The following is a 24,906-nucleotide window of genomic DNA, read 5'->3' on the forward strand; positions in this document are numbered from 1 at the left end:
TTCGTCACTAGAACCGCGGGGTCAACCCCTTGCGCGGTAAAATGGAATGTATTTTGTTAATGTTTATTCCACATGTCTGTCATTCCGCATTTGTTGGCAGTAAAAACAGGATAGCAACAGTGCCACATTACTTTACATTTATTTAGCAGATGCTTTTATCCAAAGCGACGTACAAAAGTGGACAACTACAAAACACAGGTTCAATAAGGTATAATACCAGGGTTTTCCCTACTATAGAAAGGCTTAGGCACAGCGCCTAAGTGATTTTTCGGAGCACCTTAAGCCGAATGAACGTAAAAAGTCATTTAGGCGACATATCAGAATGAGTGTAAAAATAATGGTGATGCGCTGACGAAAAAAAAACGGAGAGGTGGCTTTATGGTTTTAAACACTCCGCGCTATGATGGCATTATAAATAGAAGTGGGTGATTGACAAGCGTTTTTATGTTTTTATGCATATAGGTTAAATGCATTTACAGAATATCGCGCTTTTTCCCAAAGATGGTATTTCTCGATATAATTGTGCCACCGTGTTAACACATTACTACGGTTGCGGGTCAGGCACTCTTCACGGTAAGAAGAAATTTTAGGATAGCGCTTCCGATTTTGCTTGTGTCGAAAGTGCTGCGACGGAAACGATTTACCCACTAGCCACATCTGTCAAAAAATGTAAACAATAGGGTTGAGCCGAATACTAGGATGAAACGAGTATCCGGTGCGGATAATGTACTTTTTACGAGCATGAGTACCATCCGAGTAAAATGTGTCAATATCCGTACTCGTGGTGAAGGAAAATCATCATTGGGTAGCTGTGTCCAGTGTCCACATCGTTCCGTGATAGGCCAGCCAGACACAGAGCTCCTCCTCTACACAGAGCCTATACAACAGTGGTGTCAAACTCGTTGCCATGGAGGGCCGTGTGTATGCAGGTTTTCATGCCTTAATTGAGTCCAATTACTCATTCAGCCATATGCGTTTAACTGCACTGAAGCACAGAATATAAGAAAATTTTTATTTAGACAATGCGGGTCACCATAGACGTCGGGTCACCATTGTGCACAAACCTGCATCCCTAATTCAGCAAATAATTTAACTAATTATATAATCAAGATCTGAGGCTGGAATGAAAACCTGCATACACACGGCCCTCCATGGCAACGAGTTTGACACCACTGCTATACAAAGTTCACTGCTGTGCTGCGCCCACACAATACAAAACAATCTTGCCATCGTAACAGCCACTCTGTCTACAGGGATCTATTATCTATTGTCATATATTTTGACATTGACATCCTAGCATTCTTCTACATCCACTGTACAAATGCAATATCACTTTTGTGCACATTTAGACGTTGTCACTCACCTGAAATCACAACACATAGCCTACATTACATCGTGGTTAGCCAACTGTAACCTGGCGCGCTCTGTCTACTACTGTCTTCACACCGTCAATTCATTAAAAAAAAAAAAAAAATGATAAAACCAGAGTAACGATAACAGCGTCTTTTACTGCTAGAGTGAATGCGTAAGTGAATGCGATGATAAGAAGATTTTCGGTTAACTATAAAATGCTATTCCAGAAGCAAAATTAGACATGTTTTACATCGTTAGTAAGCTTATACTCTCACCTACTGAATAAATGAAATGTCAATCAAGCCAGACTGTACTAAAAAGGGTGACCACGCCGTAAACGACACGTGGTATTACACACAGCTATTTTGTAAGGTACCCAGACATCACAAATTCGCGTATATTTCACAAAACGGATTGTCCAAGACAATGTATGACCACGCAGTCTCAAAAGGGACATCTCTACGCGTAAAACCAACGGTAAGGTTGTATATTTATTCCATTTTTAAAAACTTTGTCTTGTTTATTTTGTTATTCAGTGAGCAGCGTTTTGACTGCTGTATTGGCATATCTTAGGGCTATTGTCAGGGTTTATCTTGTTGCTATGACGGAATACGATTTTTGAGTGGTGAAAGAATATTTTTATGAATGCCCAGATAGACAATATTGTCCATTAGCTGGGTTGGGAGGGTGTAGTTGCAGATGAGACTGCAGGGAGGGGGTGATGCGTGTTAAACACACGACCAGAGTGACAATGGTGGCACTGCAAAACTCCGTATTTGGCATAGTTGTCATGTATACTAATGAAACTAAAACAAGGCGTTTCTGTTATTAACTCATACTTTGGTTGCAGTAGCACTGAATGTCTGAGTTCAGTAATCTCGGCGCGCCGGCGTGCCAACCACTGGGGGCTTTGCGCTGGTAAGAGGTTAAAATACCAACTTCCTGGTAGGTCCCGCCCACTTCCAGTTTAAGCCCTGTCCATTCCGAGTACGGATACAGATAATTTAGGTGGTTGAACAGATACAGATACGGGTAATGGTGTACTCACTCATCCCTAGTAAACAAGTAATCCAGTTTTCACGGTCGGGAAAATTTGCATGACAACGTTAGCCAGCGATGCTAGTTAGTTGGCGTTACATAAAAATACCTTGATTGAACTAACGTTAGTATCTAACGTGGCTTGGTAGCTAAATAAAGTTGAGCTGTGTTCACACGTAACGTCTTTTTCTGATGAAAACCGCTGGTCAAAGCGTTTTTTCATATATTAAAAAAAAAAACGCTGTTCCAAAATATAGTTGAGAGCGTCTAAGCCCTCTGAAAACCTAGGGAAAACCCTGCAATACTAATTTTGTACAGCTATTTATAGCCAAGAACACAGTTCAGTTCACGCAGTGAACATTATTCTGACCTAACTTATGCCAAGCCAAACTAGGGAGAAGAACAAGCTACAATATTAGGACAAATACAAATTACAAAAAGTGCTGGAATGGGGGTACATGTAACATGAGTGTCATGAAAGGAGGGATTTAAAGTGAAATGTTTCACAGAGTGGTGACAGTTAGTCCAGGTATAATCTGAAGAGATGCGTCTTCAGACCACAGCGGAAGATGGGTAGTGAGTAGGGATGGGCATGGTTACACTGTTAAACGTGTAGCCTACACAAAAAAATTCATTATCCGTTTAGGTGCGCAATACACCGGTTACACAGAATTAAAATTCATAGTCAGTGATGTACTGTAAAATATATACATGGGATACATTACCTATGTATAACCATTCCTTATTTTTAAAAATCACTTTTAAATGCAAATTCATTATTTTTAAAACAAAAGATAACGGTTAGTCTGCATCATTTAAAAAAGGGGGGAAACTGGCACGCAGGCAACTAGAATGACGTGAACGGCAGTTTTCAAAAGCAAAGACAAACGTGGGAGCTGGTAAAATGAGTGGTGCAAAAGCCTGTGTCTGGAATCATTTCACAGAATGGAGAAAACTGTTAAATGCACACTTTGCAATGCGATACTAAGTTATAAAGGACAGGATCGATGAACAGCCATCTGCGAATGAAACATGGCGACGATGTGCAGTACGGAGCAGCAGGAGCTAGCCCAACCTAAACTAGAATAAGTAATTTTGTGGGGTGCTCCCAACAGAGAACGGAGAAAATTAGCAAGCTGATCGCACCGATCATCCAAGACACACGACCATTAATTGAAGTGGATGCACCAGGCTTCAGGTCTCATCAACTACGCAGAGCCTTCATACTCAATCCCAAGCTGTAGAGGGATAACAGCACGGATTCAGCACTTGTATGATAGTGTCTCGCTGAGCAAAGGTGAGCCGCTTGAGATTCCCCCTTTTTTAAAGCTGCTATATAAATAATTATTATTATTATTAACAACAAAAATATGCATATATTGTAGGTGGCCTGTTTGTGCTGTGCTAAGCAATCAAGATGTTATGAAGAAGGGCGACGGAAGACTGCTTGAGATGAAAGACCGGGACTGGCAGAACGTTCATGCCATGGTTCCTATATTAAAACCCTTCCAAATCGCAACAGAGGCAATGTCATTGAAGCAAAACGTTTCCATCTCGTCTGTGTACCCAATTGTTCACAGACTAATTTCAAATCACCTGGTGACGAGTGAAAGTGAAGCAGCACCAGTTAGCAACTTCAAAGAAATCGTGCTTTGGGAGCTACACAGAGGATTCAAGATGAACAGTGACATGCCAGGAAATCCACTGATGATTGCAACAGCCCTCGATCCACGGCACAATCATCTTTCCTTCATGGCGCCTGCTCTTCGTAATGAAGTTTACGGCAACGTCGAGGATTTAATTCAAACCGTCACAGCTGTCAACAGTGAAGACACCAAGTGCAATTCACCAGAAAAATGCCAAAGGAACGATCCGCCCGCCTCAGTGCTTTCCTTCCTCCTTGGTGAACAGTATGGCGTCGGACTCTTGAGTCAGCATGGGACGATCTGAAGAAGAGATGATGAAATACTTCAAGGAGCCAGTTGAAGATCTTCAAGCAGACCCCAGTGATTATTGGAGAAGAAACCAGGATAGATTTCCTGCTCTGTCGAAGTTGGCAAAGAAGCATCTTTGCACACCCGCAACCTCTGTTCCTTCTGAACAAGTGTTTTCGGATGCAGGCCTGGTGGTCAACAAACTACGAAACCGCCTATGGCCACAAAATGTAGATATGCTACTATTCTTAAAAGCCAATCTGAAATGCACAGATATTGAGTAAAATTCCAGTCACAATCGGCGCTATATGTTAGAATAAGGACTTTTTTTGTTTATTTACTAGTTACATTTCACAAGAGCACGGACAGTGTACGTTATTTGTTTAATGCATTTCTAATAGTCTAAGCCTGAGTTGAGTTAGAAACCTTGAGTTAGAAATTGTTCCAAAATACGGGGGTCACTTTTTGTGACGTGCACTTTATATCCAGTTGAATATATGATTTACATATTTCGACTTAAAGTATGCCTCTGTTTAAAGGTACAAATTAAATTTTAAAAAAGGCAAATGTCATTCAACAACTGTTAAGTTGAAAAAAAGTTAAGATAAACAGCAATTATGATGCTACTCGGTCTGTTGCGATTTAAAAGTAAAGTGGTAATGAATTTGAAAAAATAATTTTATCATGATTTTTTTTTTCACTATACTTTTGTAACAGTCATTATTATTAAAATGCCGTGGTTAACCATTCAACCGGGCTAAAATTCCAATGGGTACATGTGTACTAAATTGAGCCCAAACACCCATCCCTAGTAGTGAGGGAGAGGTTTGAAGAGGGACAGTGAGTTTGTTCCACCACTGGGGAGCTAGGGTGGAGAAGCTCTGTGATCCCTTTACTTGGGTGGGAGGGGGTGCAAGGCGCCCTGCTGCTGCAGAGCGGAGTGGTTGAGCAGGCGTATACAATCAAATCATGTCCTGCAAGTTGTCAGGGGCCGTCCTGTTGGCTGCAATGTAGGCAAGGGTCAGGACTTTGAACCTGATCCTGGCAGAGACCAGTAGCCAGTGGAGTGACCTCAGCAGAGGAATGACATGGGAGAATTTGGGAAGGTTGACGATGAGTCGGGCAGCAGCATTTTGAATCATCTGTAGTGGCTGTATGGCACAAGCTGGCAGGCTTGCAAGGAGAGAGTTGCTGTAATCATGGCGGGAGGTCACCATAGCCTGGACAAGCAGCTGAGTGGAGTGCGTGGTCAGGAATGGTTGAATCCTCCTGATGTTGTACAGAAGGAATCTGCAGGACAGTGATGTTGCCTTGATGTGCTCCTTGAGGTCCAGCTGATCATCCAGGACCACCGCCAGGCTCTTTGCAGAGTGAGAGGCAGTGACTGTGGTGCCATCAACCGTGATTGAGAGCTCACGTAGTAGGGAGGTCTTGCATGGGAAGAACAGCAGCTCAGTTTTGTTGAGGTTGAGCTTCAGGTGGTGGCTGGCCATCCAGGTTAAGATGTCAGCCAGGCAGGAAGATATTTTATCATCAACCTGTGAGGCAGAGGGGAGGAAAGAGAAGAAGAGTTGCGTGTCGTCTGCATAACAATGATAGGAGAAGCTGTGTGAATTAATAACTAAACTAAGAGATTTGGTGTATATGGAGAACAGCAGAGGACCCAGTACAGATCCCTGTGGTACTCTTGTAACAAGGGGATAAGGAGCGGAGGCAGACCCCATCCAGGTGACCTGGCAGGACCTATCTGCAAGATAGGAAGCAAACCAAGACAGGGTGGTCCCAGAAATGCCCATCTCAGAGGAGTATTTTGTACTTGACCGTGTTGAATGCTGCAGACAGATCAAGGAGGATCAGGACAGAGGAGAGGCGTGAGGCTCTTGCAGTGGCGAGTGCCTCCGTCATAGCCAGGAGGGCAGTCTCTGAGTGCCCGGATCGGAAGCCAGACTGGTGAGGGTCTAGCAGGTTGTTCACTGGATCGGCAAAGGAGTTCTGGATTTTAGCCACCTTGCCTTCGAAGGCGGCCAGAAAGTCATCTGCGGAACGGAAGAGGGAGATGGGGGTGGAGGAGGAATGAGGAGGGAAGAGAAGGTGGACAATAGTTTACGTGGATCAGAGATGCATACACTGATCTTTTATTGGAAAAAATAGGTTTTAGCTGATGTGAGGGCAGATGTGAAAGTTGTCAGCAGGGTTTGATATGCTGTCAGGTCATCAGAGGATCTGGATTTCCTCGCTTTCTCTCTGCAGCCTGCAGTGATGTTCTGCTGTAGCGTAGTGACTCAGTCAGCCATGGGCAGGGGGGTGAAGAGTGTGCTGGTTTGGAGACGAGGACAAAGTGAGTCGAGGGACTGGGAGAGGCATGAGTTGAGGGTGGAGGTAGCAAGGTCAACTGGCATTGTAGAGAAAGAAGCAGGAGGAGGAAGTGTAGAGAGAGCAGTGGAGATGAGGGAGGATTGTGACAGAGTAGAGAGATTTCTCCTGAAATTTACAGGGATGAGCTGTTAGAGTTGTGGGGGAGCTAGTAGGAGAGGGAGAAAGAAAGAAGTGGTCTGAAACATGGAGGGGCATCACTGAGTTGTTATAGCAACGTCAGTAGAACCGCTGTTGAAAATTTGACGTTATTTGACTGCAACATGGTCCGACAATAAGGACTGCCCGATTGCCCAGGACAACTAAAAACATGCGTCGGGCTAGTTGAACCCATCACTGACATGCCCGATCGGACAGTGAAATACAACCGCTAAAAAAAAAGGCTAGCGTAGCTGCTCCATCTCTCTCGTGAAAATCCCGTGGGGAGCAAAACATCAGTTGGTTACTTTGTAACAACAACACTAACATAGGAACAACAAAAATTAACCAATCAAAGTACAATAGAATGTTGCTAAAGGCTACTTGCGGGAAGGAGTACAGAGTCTGTCACACAGTCAGAAGAGTACAACGAAACAGAATGGACAATCCAAAATGCACCTACGAAAACCATAAAAGGAAACGAGAGTTTCTTAATTTGTGGAAAATGCCATATACTTGGCTTGAAAATGATGCGGCTATACCTGCAATGTACTTCACTGTGTGCAGACTTTTTCCGACCAGGGCGGACAAAAGCAGTGCTTTTTATATTGGTACAAATAGCTACCGAATTGACAGCATCAAAAGCCACGGCAGCTCATTACCACACCTGGCTTATGTAACAGCCAAGAAAAGAGCCGATAATCCAGGGACAGGGCTCATGGACATTCACATACGGCGTGTGAATCAGGAAGCCAATTCCAAGATGGCAAAAATAATAAGAACAGCATATCACATTATCAAGCAAGACCTGCCATTTTCAACGTTCAAACACTTGCTATTGCTCCAGGAGGGCACGTAGACTCATGTAACACATGCAAGAGGGGGCATGAAATGAACGCTTTTGCCGAGGCTTTGACGGCCACTTCCGTAAAATAAAGTTTTTCTCAAACAAAGTTTTTTTTAACCAAAGCTTTTTTTGTGTTTTATGTTGGTTTCCTGTGGTACAGCGCTACTCTAATATTTGGGCAAGTAGAAATTTTGTGTGGGCAAGTGGATTTCTTTACCACTTGTCTGATGGGGCAAGTGGGGGAAAAAAAACCTTACCGTTGGACCCTGTGCAATTTTTAGACGGCAACTGGATGCGCAGTCAAAGGATATCGAGCAAGGCAAGAGATTGATGAACTGACCAGGAGAAACACATTGTGAAAACTGTTTCTTACTGTTGCTAACATTAGCTAGCTTGCTTGTTATTGTTTTTTGTCCTAGCTTATATCTTTTCATTCATAACAGTAATCTTCTTGGCATTCCTGTAGCCTAACTGGCTCTGGTTGTAGCCAACTGATTCTCTATTGTGAATGTGAGAAAGATCTGTCACACATCACAACAGAAGTTTTTAGAGTAATTTTTATTTAAAATGACAAATTATAGTAGGTCAGAATGGAAACCGAGATGGTGTGATTATATCTTGCCAGCAACCTGCAAAAGTTCTGTAGCTATGGGCTCTCTGTCTTATCCCAGTTTAACCCCTGTGTATAAGCAGTGGCTCGTGAAAACTTTCTCTGGACAAACTTTTAATGTGTCCCAAACATTATGGAGCTCATTGTATATTCTATGCATGAAACGTTGGAAGAACCATGCATTTAAAAAATTTTAGGATGTGGGCCAACCGGATCAATGACTCACTTTCAGATAGTTTTTCATCTGCCCCAGTTTATCAACACCAGTCAAAACGGGGGCAGTTGACAGTGAATTATGCTGAGCCATTTTTATGGTAGGTTCTGAGTTTCTGTGCAAACGCGCGAACACACGCTGGTATAATGAAACAATGATGGCAATACATATATAGTCCGCTTCGTTCCGTTGCTACCATAACATAACAAACTATCTTGTGTCTACAGCTGCAGTTTCTCGCTGCAATTACTAATATTGAATATAGGCCTAAACAAAAGACGCAATTTATGCTGTACTCTGCCAATGTCTAAATAAATAATACGGTACTCTGAGCGTAGGAAGCAGGTAGCATGATGGCAAGTTGATATTTCGTTTTTTGCTACTAAAAGTTTGTTAGTAAAAGCTTTGAGAGGATGAATCATTACTTTTCTTTGGCATGGATCCATTTGAAGACAATATCAGGTGAGTTCGTTTAGTCTTTAAATTTGTCATTATACTGAGAGAAATCGTATTCTCAACATAAGCTTAGGGTTGTAACTAGGTAGCTGTTTCGTAGGTGACTTAGTTAATGCACTTGTCTTAACTATTGCGTGTATTTTTGCATAGACTGCGTTGTTGCTGTTCTTGTTTGTGTTAGTGTTAATCAGTTTAACCTACAGGGTCCATGTTGAACTATGCGGTTGTTCCCAGCACTTGGAACGGTACTTCTCTCTAGGGTTTTCGACACACTTGTTTCTGATTATGATTATACACTTTGTTGTATGTCGCTCTGGATAAGAGCGTCTGCCAAATGCTATATTCCGTAGCAACAAGATAAACCCGACATTAGCCCTAAAATTTGCCAATACAGCAGTGAAAACGCTGCTCACTGAATAACGAAATAAACGAGACAAAGTTTTTTAAAAATTATACCATGTCATTCTACAGTCAATATCTGGGACTAAACATTGAATAAATATACAATCTTACCATTGGTTTTACGCGTAGAGATGTCCCTTTTGCGACCGAGTGGTCATATATTGTCTTGGACAATCCGTTTGTGAAATATACGCGCATTTGTGACGCCTGGTTCGGCTACCTTCAAGAATAGCTGTGCGTAATACCACTCCTGTTGCTTACGGCGTTGTCGCCCTTTTTAGTAAAATTTGGCTTGATTGACAATTAATTTATTCAGTAGGTGAGAGTATAAGCTTCCTAACGATGTATAACATGTCTGATTTTGCTTTTGGAATAGCGTTTTATCGGTCAGCGTAACCGAGAATTTTCTTATATGCCAGTGTCTAAATGAATAACACGGTAGGCTACTCTGCGAGCAGCACGCAGGTTGCGAGTTTATATTTCGTCTTTTGTTTCGTTTTTTCTCAATGTCATATTTATTATTTGAAATGTGTATTTATGTGTTATTATTCTATCTGTCTCTGAGGCACTCTGAAATGTGCATTCTCTGCTAAGCTGAGCAATGGATTTGGAATATGTGTCTGACGTAGTGTTGCACGGTATACCAAAACTTCAGCACTTTCTCGGTACTTAAAAAAAAAAAAAAAAAAAAGAAAGAAAAAAAGAAACGGTTCGGTATTAGAATATTCCGAAGTTCGGTAGTTTTGAGTCAAATGTAAAAGCCAGGGAAATTTATCTCCCACATTACTGATTTAGAGGATGAAAAGTGTAATTTGTCAGAATCTTTGCAAGATGGCAGTAGCATCTAAGGTTGGCAAGTGAGGTGACGCACGCTTGTGCATTCTAGCTTAGACTCAGTTCACTTCAGTAGCAATAGCTGTTCTAATTTGTAAATATTTTATTATAGGAAGATGCTGTATTGTTATTGAAATATAGGCCTACTGTTTTTAGATCTATCTTAAAGTGAAAGACCTGTTTACAGATAATTTACTTTACAATTGTTTAATTTTTGAAATATATTTAATATATTTTTCTATTGTTTAGTGTTGTAACACTATAGGCCTATGCTTATTAATATGTTGAACAGGCTTCAACTCAAAGGTTGTTAATAAACCAGGTTTTTAATAAACTAAGAATTGTATTGTTAGGTACTGAGTATTGAATCAATATTGTTTCAGTATCGAGTATCGTAATACTAAACCTGGTATCGGTATGAAAGTCCAAATTTTGGTATCATGACAACAGTCATGACAACACTACTGTGACGCCTTTTTTAGTTACAGCATGGAAGCGCTGCAGCTGTACATACACGCCGGGTACATACACATGATATGTGTTATGACATCCCATCTAAGTGTTACGACATCCCACCTAAAGCCGCGTTTCCACCGCAGGAACTTTACCCCGGAACTAGGAACCTTTTGAGGAACTCAGTGCGTTTCCACCGCAGGAACTAGGGTCTAAATTTAGTTCCGGGGGCTTTATTTTACCCCCCAAAAAGTTCCTGCTCGGGTGGTAGTACTTTCCGAAAGTACAGGAACCTTTTGGGTGGAGCTTGCAGCGCTGAACATTTCTGATTGGTCGAGTACTCGCAGCATTTTTTTGTGTTTGTTTTCAGCCGCCATGTTTAAAAATATGCAGCCGCAAACCAGTTTATTTTCATAATAACTTCAAATCAAACTTGTATGTTATGCGGCGCAGTAGCCTAGTTTTGGTTATAGCCTGCCAACGTCTTGGAATTAGCCTATAACGTGTGCTCTTCTGTTCTTTTCTTGCTTTAGTATTTGTTTTATAAATTTTTTTTATAAAAAGCATTCGTGCTGGGACCGCATATTACGTACCAAAACATTCAAACGGATTAATTCGGTTGCTGAATATTTTCTTCCGGATTTTCTTTGTTAGCCCGTTGTAATTGACTCAAAACGTTTGATACAGTTATGTGAGGTATGCGGTAGTTCTGCGTAATTCACATTGGTGATACAATAAAAGCAAACTGGAAATCACCTTCCGCACTTTTTGTCAGGGTAAAATAACAGGTTAATTCTAGTAATTGTCCCTTTAGCTTTTTCAGACTGCCGTAATTTTACTCTGCCATTCTTCAATTCCACAAAAAGACCAGGAAGACTATGGACTAATTTATGGTGCATGGTTCGCATCTGGAGGGCACACTTCGCTGCTCGGCTAGCAGTAACTTCGAAGGAAAGCAAACGGTGGCAGTACCACTACTAATTTAAATTTTCAAGTCCGAGTTTTCGTTCTATTCTTGTCATTTTGTGATTTGCGATATGGAATTGACTATGAGAAAGTAATCAAACAGCAAATTGTTTACAACGTGTGCATGTTTTCTGATGTTGTTGCCAGTTATACATATAAATGTGAATGCATTCGGTCGCTTCGGATGTCAAGACATGAAAGCGAATGTTCGCCTAAAAACATAATGAATGTGTTTGAGAGGATATATAAAACAGTTACAATCTGACTATTGGCCTGTTATATCCTATTTGTTGCATAACAACGGTCCAAGTTCAACTACCAACGACAGTTTTCCTTGACAACGGTAAAATAAGCCCAAACGGCTGCAGAAGAATATTTCAATTCCAGGTGATTAAATCGATAAAAAAAAAAATAATACAAAAGTAACCATATATAATCATTGTTGGTAACCCGTTGTATATAAGTGGAATAAACCCCTCTCGGCTGTCCCGGTTATTAGAAAATAATGTAGGCTACTTCGGTGGTAGTATGGGGTTACAGAAGAAATCATAGGACAGATGGACCGACGACAACGTCGTTTTTTCATACGTCAGTGGGCTAATTTGCCTGATCTTCGCGGGACTTTAGACCTCGGTGGAAACGCAGACAACCACGGGCTGAAGGAACCTTTTAGTTCCTTGAAAAGTAGTTCCTGGGACTAAAAGTTCCGGGTAATTTTGGTGGAAACGCGGCTTAAGTGTTACGACATAGTCAAGAAAAACAGCAAATTAGGTAATTTTTTTGTGTTTGATCAGATGTCATGCCTCCAAAATGTCATTCAGCAACATATTTTATTTTTACAAATAAAATCAATTTCATAATAATGTCATATAATAATGCATAGTGACACTGTCAATGTCACACTATTTAAAAATAATACCTATTGAGAAAAGTAAATCTTAAAACCTATAGGCTATATGAAATATTTAGCATTTTACTGTTACTGTCTCCAATATGGTAGCAATTTTCCAATGCAATTCTTATAAAAAGTTAATGAGAGAGAATTTCCCAAAAATCAATTTCTTTGTTAAAGTTAAGTTTCATAATGAGTGTTGTGGTAAAGCAATTAAATGTTTTATATTTTTCAACTAATTATGACTATGTTACCCTGTGACGGATTTTGTTTTTCTGAATGACACATTGTCATTTAGGACAGAATTATCTGTAATATAACTATCAATAGTTGTGTAAGCCTACACTTTCATAAATGGGAGGTGTAGGCCTAAATATAAAGATACGCATCTCCCATATTTGTTGAACTGTGAATGGTTTAATGACATTTAAAAAGCAGATGATTTTGCGGATTTCACAATACATTGGAGTCTCAGAACATCAATTCGTTGAAACGTTAAAAACTTGAAATGATTGTCATAAACAGACTCACCATCTCTGAACCTCTTCATTTTGATCTATGCAATTGAATGACAATAAAAAAAATCCTGCTTTTCTGTAACTTTAAGCTGCATATAACAAGGTACGTACAAACATAGTTTCAATTTCATATAAACAGGTGAGCCTCTGAACCTGTTTTCATTTTGATCTATGCAATTGAATGACGTCCATCTTGCTTTCTCCGTTGATAGCTACAAATCAATAACAACATGTATCTGTTTATTTATTTATCTATCTATCCATGCATCCATTCATTTATAGCGGTAATAGTAGTGATCATTCTTCATCTTTATTGTAAATTATGCACCCAATGCAGTTATGTAGTGGTACTCTGCTCTGTGCATTTGGACCAAAATACAGGGTTGTACATATGGCAGTCCCCAGGGGAGCCATAAGAGGGGCCGGGGGGACCTAGGATGATTCCAAGGGCCCCTGAAGAGACAGGGGCCCTCAAAAATATTGTATCATTGATATATTGTATCATATAGGAGGGGCGGCCCAATATAATACCCTTTTATGGGGCCCACAATTTCTAGCCATGCCCCTGGCAGGCCCTATACTGATTGTGGCTACTTATACATGGTATATCTGGCCCTTTTCCTTGTTAGCCTCTCTTCCCTTGCAACAGGATCTGCCCTCATCTTTGCACGGTAGCGTGCACACCTCTCTTTGTTTGTCGAAGGCATCTGTTAAAATGTTTAAAAATATTTAAAAATGGAAAAAAATAATTCAGCATAGTGTATTAAGTGGTACAAATTGCATAATATGCTAAATAAATCAATTGACATCAGAGAAAAGTAAGCTAAATCCATGGAGTCATTCAGCAACATCGATGACATTTTGGCGAAGTTATTTCGCTGAATAACGAAATCCATTTCACTGAATGACAAATTTCATACATTTCCATTCCTAACAGGTAGTTGCTTGGCCACCTATTTACAACCATGACCTTGACCTTCACTGTTTTTTCATTTTTCATTTTTAATAGGCTATTCTGTGGGAAAATGCTCTGTCTATACTTTTTAAAATGGAAAACTAAATTCAATTAAAGTAAAATAATGTGCTAATAGCCCTATATGAACCGCGGTTCGCCTGTTTTCATTTTCGGTACGAACCGTCAGCTGTTTTCATTACGTTTTTTCGATACACAGGATTTTTTCACACCAATATGTCTAATATGATAAAATGATGAAGTGATGACACTTTATATCCAAATGGTCAATCTAGCCAGGAAAAGGAATCGGGGAAGGAGTGCATGAAGCCTTTCCTCCTGGCTAGACACCATTGTTTAGAGATTGTACTTAAGCTGTTCCCTTTCAAATGCAAGGTCTCCCCTGAGATTTAGGTGCCGAGAGCCATTCAAAAGTAACCTTGGGTGACTAGAAATTATAATATGTGAAGAGTCATTGATCTAGCCAGGAAAAGGAACCAGGGAAGGAATGAATTATCACATGCATGAAGCCTTGATGAAATTATGACATTTTATATCCAAACTGACTACTGGTTGGCGGAGGCATACAACTGGCGGTATTTCTAATTCGGGTGAAATAGAGACACGTTTTTTCGATTCCCAGTTCCCAACCTGCTGTTAGTGTACGATGATGCATATCCCTAGTGGGTCAAACCGATTTTTCAGAAAACAGTTTTTTAAATCCATAATGGCATAAATGCTACAGTATAATCAAATAATAATATATAAATAGCTGACTTTCCAGAACATAAGAAAATAGTTGTTTCCTTTAACACGATGTTAAAAAATTAGCTGCTTCCCTCGGCAAGTAATGAGAGGATCTGTGTACTTTTTGGCCAATTGTTTTTTGTTTCAGGAACAGAAATTAAAAACAAGAAATGAATGGGTGTTCAATATTCATTTTTAAAACCTAAATCAAAAAACGAGAATCAATTGGTTATTCGTGTTACTGACTGATTTTAAACAGAATTACAGAAACTGAACTAGCTCTCGATTTTAAAGTTTATGGTATTATGTTCGGTTTTTATTATAACAAAAAGGTTAGATTTTTTTATAATGACCCAATTGACTTCGGTTTGTATTAAATCGTATTAAAGAAAACAGCTGTTATTTTCTGATACGGTATTTATATGTTGCTATTTGAGTAGCAATTATGACATTGTGAAAAATAAGCAGTTTGTTTGCTGAAAAATCACCAAAACGGGTTTGACGTCCCTATTAGGGTCTTACTAGTTTCATGTTGCAAACTGTTAATAATTCTCTCTGGTAAAGAGTTACCAGATCCATAAAAATATTTGAATGGCTTCTATGCTGTTACCAGCCCAATATCAGCTGGTATTAGGGCTTTATTTTTCCCAAATACAAATGTTATCTTAAAATCACAGAGCTAAGCTCATTTTAAGATTGCGAATCACCCCGAAATACAACCCGGCGTAACTTCAAGTACAATGCAGAATGGTGGAAGCTGTCCTTATGAGGAAAAATTACACACTGCTGCCCCCTACTGTCAGAACCCTGCATGCATTTCCTTCTGGCCGGCAGAACTGCCGCCGCAGAGGCAACTGCGTCAACTGAAACCAGTGACAACTGTACTATAAAGGCTGCTTCATACTTTGCGCGTTCCGCGTCCACTGCAGATTTGTACCTGTCGCGCGCACGCGCACCCGGTTCCATTCATACTACAATTGAGGGTCCGCGTCGCTCTGGTGTTCCACGCATGCGCATTTCGCGATTTACACTCCGTTCCAGTTCCATTACCACAAAGTGAATGCGTAAGTGAATGCGATAAGAAAATTTTCGGTTACGCTGACCTATAAAAACGCTATTCCAAAAGCAAAATTAGACATGATATACATTGTTAGGAAGCTTATACTCACACCTACTGATAAATGAATTGTCAATCAAGCCAGACTGTACTATAATGGTGACAACACCATAAACAACACGTGGTATTACGCACAGCTATTTTGGAAGGTATCAGGTCTCAAATGCACGTTATTTCACAAACGGATTGTCCAAGACAATATATGATTCAGTCTCTTCACCCACCCAAACTAGAAATGCGAAAGAAAGAAACACGAAAGGCCCTTTCTAGAGCCGTTTGTCCGTTCTGGGCTTACTGTAGAAACATGGCGGTGCAACATGGGGGCCTTTGTGGAAGAGGACCCGCTCCCTATGTACAGTGCCTTCGGAAAGTATTCAGACCCCTTCACTTTTTCCACATTTTGTTACGTTACAGCCTTATTATAAAATGGATTAAATTCATTTTTATTCTCATCAATCTACACACAATACCCTATAATGACAAAGCAAAAAATGGTTTTTAGAAATTTTTGCAAATTTATTAAAAATAAAAAACTGAAATATCACATTTACATAAGTATACAGACCCTTTGCTATGACACTCAGAATTGAGCTCAGGTGCATCCTGTTTCCATTGATCATACTTGAGATGATTCTACAACTGGATTGGAGTCCACCTGTGGTAAATTCAATTGATTGGACATGATTTTGAAAGGCACACACCTGTCTATATAAGGTCCCACAGTTGACAGTGCATGTCAGAGCAAAAACCAAGTCATGAAGTCAAAGGAATTGTCCATAGACCTCCGAGACAGGATTGTGTCGAGGTACAGATCTGGGGAAGGGTACGAAAAACTTTCTGCAGCATTGAAGGTCCCGAAGAACACAGTGGAGTCCATCATTCTTAAATGGAAGAAGTGTGGAACCACCAGGACTCTTCCTAGCGCTGGCCAAACTGAGCAATCGGGGGAGAAAGGCCTTGGTCAGGGAGGTGATCAAGAACCCGATAGCCACTCTGACAGAGCTCCAGAGTTCCTCTGTGGAGATGGGAGAACCTTCCAGAAGGACGACCATCTCTGCAGCACTCCACCAATCAGGCCTTTATGGTAGAGTGGCCAGACAGAAGCCACTCCTCCGTAGAAGGCACGTCATTCCACTTGGAGTTTGGCAAAAGGCACCTGAAGAACTCTCAGAACATGAGAAACAAGATTCTCCGGTCTGATGAAACCAAGATTGATCTCTTTGGCCACAATGACAAGCGTCACGTCTAGAGGAAACCAGGCACCGTTCATCACTTGGCCAATACCATCCCTATGGTGAAGCATGGTGGTGGCAGCATTATGCTGTGGGGATGTTTTTCAGCGGCAGGAACTGGGAGACTAGTCAGGATCAAGGGAAAGATGAACGGAGCAAATTACAGAGAGATCCTTGATGAAAACCTGCGGCAGAGTGCCCAGGACCTCAGACTGGGGTGAAGGTTCACCTTCCAACAGGACAATGACCCTAAGCACACAGCCAAGACAACGCAGGAGTCGCTTCGGGACAAGTCTGTGAATGTCCTTGAGTGGCCCAGGCAGAGCCAGGACTTGAACCCAATCTAACATCTCTGGAGAGACCTGAAAATAGCTGTGCAGCAACACTTCCCATCCAACCTGACAGAGCTTGAGGGGATCTGCAGAGAAGAATGGGAGAAATACCCCAAATACAGGTGTGCCAAGCTTGTAGCATCATACCCAAGAAGACTCAAGGCTATAATCAATGCCAAAGGTGCCTCAACAAAGTACTGAGTAAAGGGTCTGAATACTTATGTTAATGTAATATTTCAGTGTTTTATTTTTAATACATTTGCAAAAATTTCTAAAAACCTGTTTTCACTTTGTCATTATGGGGTACTGTGTGTAGATTGATGAGAATAAAAATGAATTTAATCCATTTTATAATAAGGCTGTAACGTAACAAAATGTGGAAAAAGTGAAGGGGTCTGAATACTTTCTGAAGGCACTGTAGGTATAAAGGGCTCATTCTAAGGTAACGAAAACACCGATTCGTATTTTCATGGAATTGTACACTAATTAAAACATACTTATGAATGTTATATTCCATTTCTGCCAAGTCCGTTCTGCTAGATGCCACTAAATTCTACATACTGCACCTTTAAAGTAAGTAGGCCTAACTGTTAACTGTACCTGTTACTATAACAGCAATGTTATGGCAACCTATCTGTGCTGATGTTTCTCCCTCATCCTCCTCTAAAGAATTATTTTTATACTAATCTCTGTCAAAAGTGAAAAGTTATTGTTTTCCTTATCTATATAAACTAACACTAGCTGTGGGTGGACAATGGTGCTTGCTAACATTAATCCAAATAATGTTGTTAACTTCAGTCTTCGTTAGGGCTGAGGACACATTCTTTTGAAGAAACGGTACATAACAAGATATTATATTGATTTTGAAAAACTTAAAATATTTTGTTACCTGTCTCAGATGAGGTGCTCCTATTTATGTTTGCACTCAGTCCTCCCTGCTGTGCTTTACGAGAGGGAGGGGACGGCCAGCTCATTCAGCAAAACGAGAGTCGGCTGTATGTCATTTTGATGTTTAAAAGAATAAGAAAAAACGAATACGAAAGTATAGTGTGTTGCTTATAAGCAACTCAATACAGAAAAATATTTTTTGGCGGGGGGAGATCTATTTGGGCAGCCCACCAAAATAAATGAATTGTAGGCTACATGTGTTTATATGTATATATTTATTTTGCTGTTGTTCTAATTGTTTTATTTCTGCCTCTTCTATTTTTTATTTCTGTTTTCACATTACTTCATTGGAATTTTAGCAGATGCTCTTATCCAGAGCGACTTGCACAACTTAAATTTTTTTTTAATTTAAAAAAAAATTTTTACACAACATTTTACATTGCATCCAATGATACGGCTGGATATATACTGAAGCAATGCTGGTTAAGTACCTTGCTCAAGGGTAAAATGGCAGTGTCCTACCAGGGAATCAAACCTGTGACCTTTAGGTTATAAGACCAACTCCTTACGCACTATACTACGCTGCCGCCATGCATGTAATGTAAAGCACTCTTTGCTGCAAATCTTTGTTTGAGAAGTACTATACGAATAAAATGTTTTGTTGATGCTGTTGTATCTTAAACCTGTCAACAAATTTGGCAATTTAATGGATAATTGGTGTCTGACAATACTTGGCAAATGAATTAACATTTGTTTTCCAAGTTGGAGAAGTGAAAACTGGTTCCTGAATCTAGTGATTTTAAGTTACCACTATTTTGCAATGTTTGGCACTCTGAATGCCAAACCTGAAGTGGCATCATGTGCTAAAACTCTAGCCAAATATAGTCAGTTATTTGTCCTGGCCCCAGAATTTCCCAGAACTACATCCCCAAAATTGATGTGTAAACACTTTGCTGTGTTGTGTAGAAAACTTAAAATACAGAGCAGATATGTACTGCCACTTGAATAATTACAATGAACTTTAAATACATGTAGTATGGGTAGCATGCTCACCATACACAAATAGCCATTGCAGCGAGTCCAGTCCTACAAAAATATCATAATTATGATTTTGAGAATTCAAATGTGAATGTCTCTTTACAGATGACCAAGAGGGGGGTGGAGAAGGGTGTGCTTGCCAAGATGCTAATGTGGACACAAGGACCCCTGCTGTCAAAGCTACAGGTAAGCTCCATGTGGCTGACTGTGTGAAACGTATGCTGTACTCCTGAAGCTAATAATCTGAGCCAGTTTTGGCCAGTACCTTCTTTTTTTGCAAGGAATTATATATTTTTAGTGTAATATTTAATTGAGTAAATGATTTTGACCCTTAAAGGAGTACCATGGTGGTTGAACGTGACACTTCCCAGTTGTCTTCAGGCAACAACAAAACAAATGTGCATAATTTTTTTATTCTTCAGTCATTTCAATGTACTTTAAAACGTATTTTTCTAAGCCTAAATTTCCCACTATAAAAATTCACCCGAACCGTCTGGGCGTGGTAATGAGAACTGTCAGTTAGTTATGATTGACAGATCGTGCCCCGTTACAATAGCTACCCCCATGATACGCGCTCTCTTTGGGAGACTGAATTTTCACAAGCTAGCTAGCTTAGTAGTATATCAAGTATCGATAGATAGCTAAGGTAAGGATGCTGACTTATATCCAGTTATAATTTTTGCTATCTAGCTAGCCAAGTTAAGATAAAAGCACAACTATAACGTCCTCATAAAAGCAAACTAGCAAGCTAACGTTATCGATAACATTGCCTTATGAAAGCAAACCTCCTAGCTAGCTAACGTTAGCTAGCTAGCTAAATTAATATAAGCAGAAATAATCTAAAGGCACTCTAATTTAAGTGAACCTAACGTTAGTCAAATATTTGCATTGTCTGAACAGCAGGACGGTGTGTCCTGTCAGATTTCTTTACGGGGCGTGGAAATAGGAGTGGTTACTGTATTCGTGACGTAGAAAAATGACAACTTTCTCAACCGGTTGAAAATAGGACGATGAATTTAAAACGCATATTTCTCCAAAAATACAGAACGGACATATTTAATACTTTGCTCATTGTGTTTCTTCAATGCCTCTTGTGCAAATAGCACATAAAACCGAGAAAGTGTGAAAATCACCATGGTACTCCTTTAAACTAATAATTTCATGTTAGTACACCAAGTTCATGTTTGCATCTTTCAAAAAATACAGCAATAGATGAATTCATGTCAGTCAGGCAGCCGAAAGTATGCCAAAATGCTCAACCTACATATCCGATAGCAAAAACTTCCACTCCCACTTTAACATAACAATTTATGGAAAATGAGATATGCTGCTGTTGTATCAGGCTTTCATATTATTTTGATACAGCCAGTCTTACTTGATTTTGGTTTTGGGAATGGTATGAATGTTGTTCCTTGATTCCGCTCTGAATATCTGGAGCTTGTTTTACACAAACCCCATTCACAGCGTTTAACCATGTTTAACCAAGTATGAGTCATAGACTAGAAAAATATGGACACAGTCACTGTGACATCACCCATTTATTCTCCATGGGCTTGGTGAAAAGCCTGGGAAGTGTAGTTTGTGAGCATCGCCTAGTTGTACAAATTGGAGCCAAACGCAGTAGCGACATGTAGTCCGGTCATCTACTAAGCATGTGAGTTACAGTGACTCTGTAGAGACGAAAACTGTCCCTGATTCATCCACAAAATATTACTGTCTTGTCCATATAGCACAGTAACTTACCAAATCGCCATATAGGGAGACATTAGACAAAAAAACTCCTATTGTGACTACTTTTTCTTATGGAACAAAATTATTGACTTTGTATTTTTACCGTATTGTTACCATTGACTTATTAAAACATGTTGCTGAAACACCTATACTGGAGCCAACTGCACGGTGTGGTGGAAATTCTATCTACATCCACCGGCGGTAAGAAGAGTCAAGAGACTTACGCACAATATTCAATTCAAACTTTAATGTTTGCAAACATAAGCTTATCTTGAACACTCTTGCATAGTGCTCTGAGAGGCAGCCCAGAAACTTCCTTTTTTTATAGCATAGCCAGTGACAGGCTGTCATTAAAAACTGATAAACAGGATACATGCGCATACTCAGTAATATTAATTTTCCAGCTATACATAGAAATGACATTTTGGTAGATGTGTGCGGAGGTGGCTAGTCTGTCTCTTGACCTTCCTTTTCTTAGAATAGTTTTTCTGTCTTACTTCGCAAAAGAGCAGACCGGTTTTTGTGGTCGGCACAACCTGTAGCACATCTCTGCTGCAGGCCCCTTTTGCGCACACACACTTGCCAAAATGTAGACATATGACACACACATCTTTACTTTTTTTACCAACACAATTGGCGCCAGTGAGCAACGTTTCTCAACAAGACAAGGAAGTGAGCTTCAAAAACGCAGTCAGGTTTTGGTCGCTTGGTATGAGTACAGGCAAAGAAGTAGCTACCTGACTTTCCCATATCTAGGCTACTTCCTCAAGATAAATGTTTGTCCAGCATACCAATGGAATGCAATGCGCTGGACCCTCTGATTATTGGGTCCACTGTTCAATCAAGATACAAACAAAGGGTCAATTGAGGAAAACTGGTGTAAGGACTGGGTGCCTTTTTGGGGCAACGGGTCAGACTGACATCACAATCACATGATCACAATAGGGGATGGGAATGTGACGTAATCAACAGCAAGTCTGCCATCTTTGGAGAATCCGGTGTGTAGCTAGCTATCTAACGTTAGTCTTTTGTTGACAAAAAAACCTGTTACTCAACTTCACACCATGGTTGGCAAAACTTGCTGTGTGATTGGTTGCAACACTCATTCACACGACCAACTAACCAAACTTAAACTGGACAATGGAATAACATTTCACGTGTTTCCAACATGGAATTTAAATGGGGGATTTAGCTTGTTAGCTAGCATAAGTAAACACGTTACATTTGTCCTGATGATGTAATCAGCATTTAGTCGGTGGATTTGAAGGTCTTGCACCCACTCGTTGGTGAATTGGACATGGGCCTCTAAGGATTTAAAAATTTTTAATTGCTGACAAGTGTAGGCGCTAATGCCAAACACTAGATAGGTGCCGACATCGGTCACACTAATCGGCGGCAAGCTGTCAAGATTTGTAGACCGCTCAGAACCTGGCAATTCGTACGGGTCAATGTTATTTACTAATAAAAGTTTTTGTTGATACCACTCCCTTGCCTCTTTCATGAGCTTTTCCCTGTACGGACATTTCAGTCTTTCACGTTCTTTATACATTTATTTTAAATAATTATTTATTTAATTATTTAAAACGACTGGTGACAGCGACAGATACAGACCTTTAAACTCTTATTCTCCAAAGATGGCGGAGAAAGCCCAGAATGCTCCGCGATTCCCATTCCTATTGGAGAAACTGGTCATCTGGTGAATGAGTACTTCCTGTAGACATCTATAAACGTCATGTTTTTGAACATATTCATCCTCTTTTGCTGCTGTCCCCTTTTCTGGTAGCTACATAGCCTAGAGGATGTACACCAAGGCACAGCCTCTAAAAGTACAATTAAGTGAGAACGAAGGCCTGCAGACTCAAAGGAACACGCAAAAAGACGCACTGTTGCTCTCGGGTTAAAGCCACGGTGAGTTGTTTATAACTCTGAGTAAACGTGTTAGCTATACTGCAAGTTAGCTAAAGAAACTGATCCACCATGGGATGAGTTTAGTTAATAACGTTTCATGTATAGTTATGCAACATGGCAACAAGTAAATGCGCTTAGCCTACATACCTACCTGTGACAGCGAACCAGCTTCCAGCTCCAGGAACAACTCTTTGAAAAGACATACCCAGTAGCTAAGAAAACCACAACAGGAGACCGACTGCACAAGGGACATACCTACGGACGCTGCCCATGTCAGATTTTCCTTGGACAAGCCAGCAAAATGCGGACCCATCTGCGCTCCAGTAGTAAGACTGAACACAATCCAGGCATTAGATTATATGATATTGCTTGTTAGGTGGCCCGGATCTAGACTGCTGTGATTGGGGAGGGGGCGGACAATGTGTTGGGTTATACAACTTAGGCGATTGGGAAAATAGGTCAAGGTAGACATCAGAACCGTGGACAGGGTTCAGCCCGGACAGTGCTCTGCTTCAGGCTGGTCGAAACATTGGCAAACGGTCACCAAAACAATCATCACAACTAGCTAGGCTGACAGCTTGCTTAGGCCTACACAACACATCAGTCGAAAAATCACTAAAAAGAAGCATAGTTGGGCACAACGGGTCACTTGTAGCAGGCTAGGCTATGTATAATCCGATAATCCTTGTTATTCATTTACAGGTTTCCCCACCCATCATTGGGCTTGGGGTTTGCCTGTTGGCTAGCTAGGTAGCAGGTATTGACTAGAGCCATAACCTGCATAAAGTTTAACCATTCTAGCTAGGTAAAAATCACCTTACAATAAAATCCACCAGGGAACACACTCTCCTCAAAATCTTAAAAGCTATAAAGGGCAATTCACAATGAATATCTCCAATCTATGACACAAGTGCCCTTCTAGCCCATTTGGAACGCAGGGCATTTAAAAGTCTGTATTTAACACTGAATGTCAGAAGGGTCAAGAAATGTGAAATGTCCTTTTACCATTACGGGGATCGTTATCTGTATCTGAAATTTTATGATCAAGCTTTACTATTTAGCACTGCCACTTTGTTGTAAATAAAAATAAAAACAATTGTCTGGGCACTGCGGCATCCCAATTCAACCTATAGGCGACATCAGAAACCAAACACCAATCCCCTTGAAAAGAACTTTATCTACTCACTCGTTTGATGGGCATGCGACGAGCCTACTATTTACAGCATCATGCTGATCTCCTTAAAATTAAGCTCTAAGTTCTGACATTCTTGACAGAAAGTATAGCCTATAGCCAGCCCATTCTGTCTCTCCAGCTTGATGCTGCTGGTCCTCAGTTCTTTATTCATTTTCTTTTTAAAAAATGATTCATTTATTCAAACAGTGCTCTGTTATTGCAAATGTATTATGCAATGTCCTCATAACCGAAGTAGCCTACACTCCTTACCAGGGTGTAAAATTAACTTTTTTATGCACTAGCCACTGTGTCTGGTAGATTCTCAACTTCTACCAGCCACTCACCTATTTTACCAGCCACTTTTTAAAAATCAATATTAAAGCAGCGGCGATTGAGCTGAAAATTGGTGGGGTGCAAAACTTTCCTTTAAACTAATCATTGATCTCGACCTGTTTTCATTCATTTTCCTTTATTATCAAGCGTGCCAACGATCGGACTAATCAAATGGCAAGTAGCCTAACAGACAGCGTCTTCATACCGTGTTAGGGGGATTAAATCATAAATTCAATCTATCCGTTAAAAATCCGTTTTAATCACCAAGTAGTCCTCACTGAACAAACAAGATACACCAGTCTTATCTACCGTGTTAGCTTACAGAATAACCAGCAAAAACAAAACCTGCACTTCAATATTGTTTACAGTCTACACATTGCAGATATTTGCCATGAATACGAATGCGGAGAAAGAAGTGCATGTATC

At 40.3% G+C, this 24,906-nt stretch overlaps 1 protein-coding gene across 5 annotated transcripts in view; it reads left to right on the forward strand.

The window, feature by feature from the left end:
* The window catches only part of fnbp4 (formin binding protein 4), a 117,335-nt gene that overhangs the window by 9,384 nt on the left and 83,045 nt on the right, over positions 1-24,906 (forward strand). For all 5 annotated transcript variants that reach the window (XM_064337936.1, XM_064337932.1, XM_064337934.1 and 2 more), the window contains exon 2: positions 19,440-19,520. In XM_064337936.1, coding sequence (XP_064194006.1) covers positions 19,440-19,520 — 81 coding nt within the window. The remainder of the gene's footprint in view (positions 1-19,439; positions 19,521-24,906) is intronic.

The sequence above is a fragment of the Anguilla rostrata genome, chromosome 5 (genome assembly GCF_018555375.3).
Source record: "Anguilla rostrata isolate EN2019 chromosome 5, ASM1855537v3, whole genome shotgun sequence".
Lineage (NCBI taxonomy): Eukaryota > Metazoa > Chordata > Actinopteri > Anguilliformes > Anguillidae > Anguilla > Anguilla rostrata.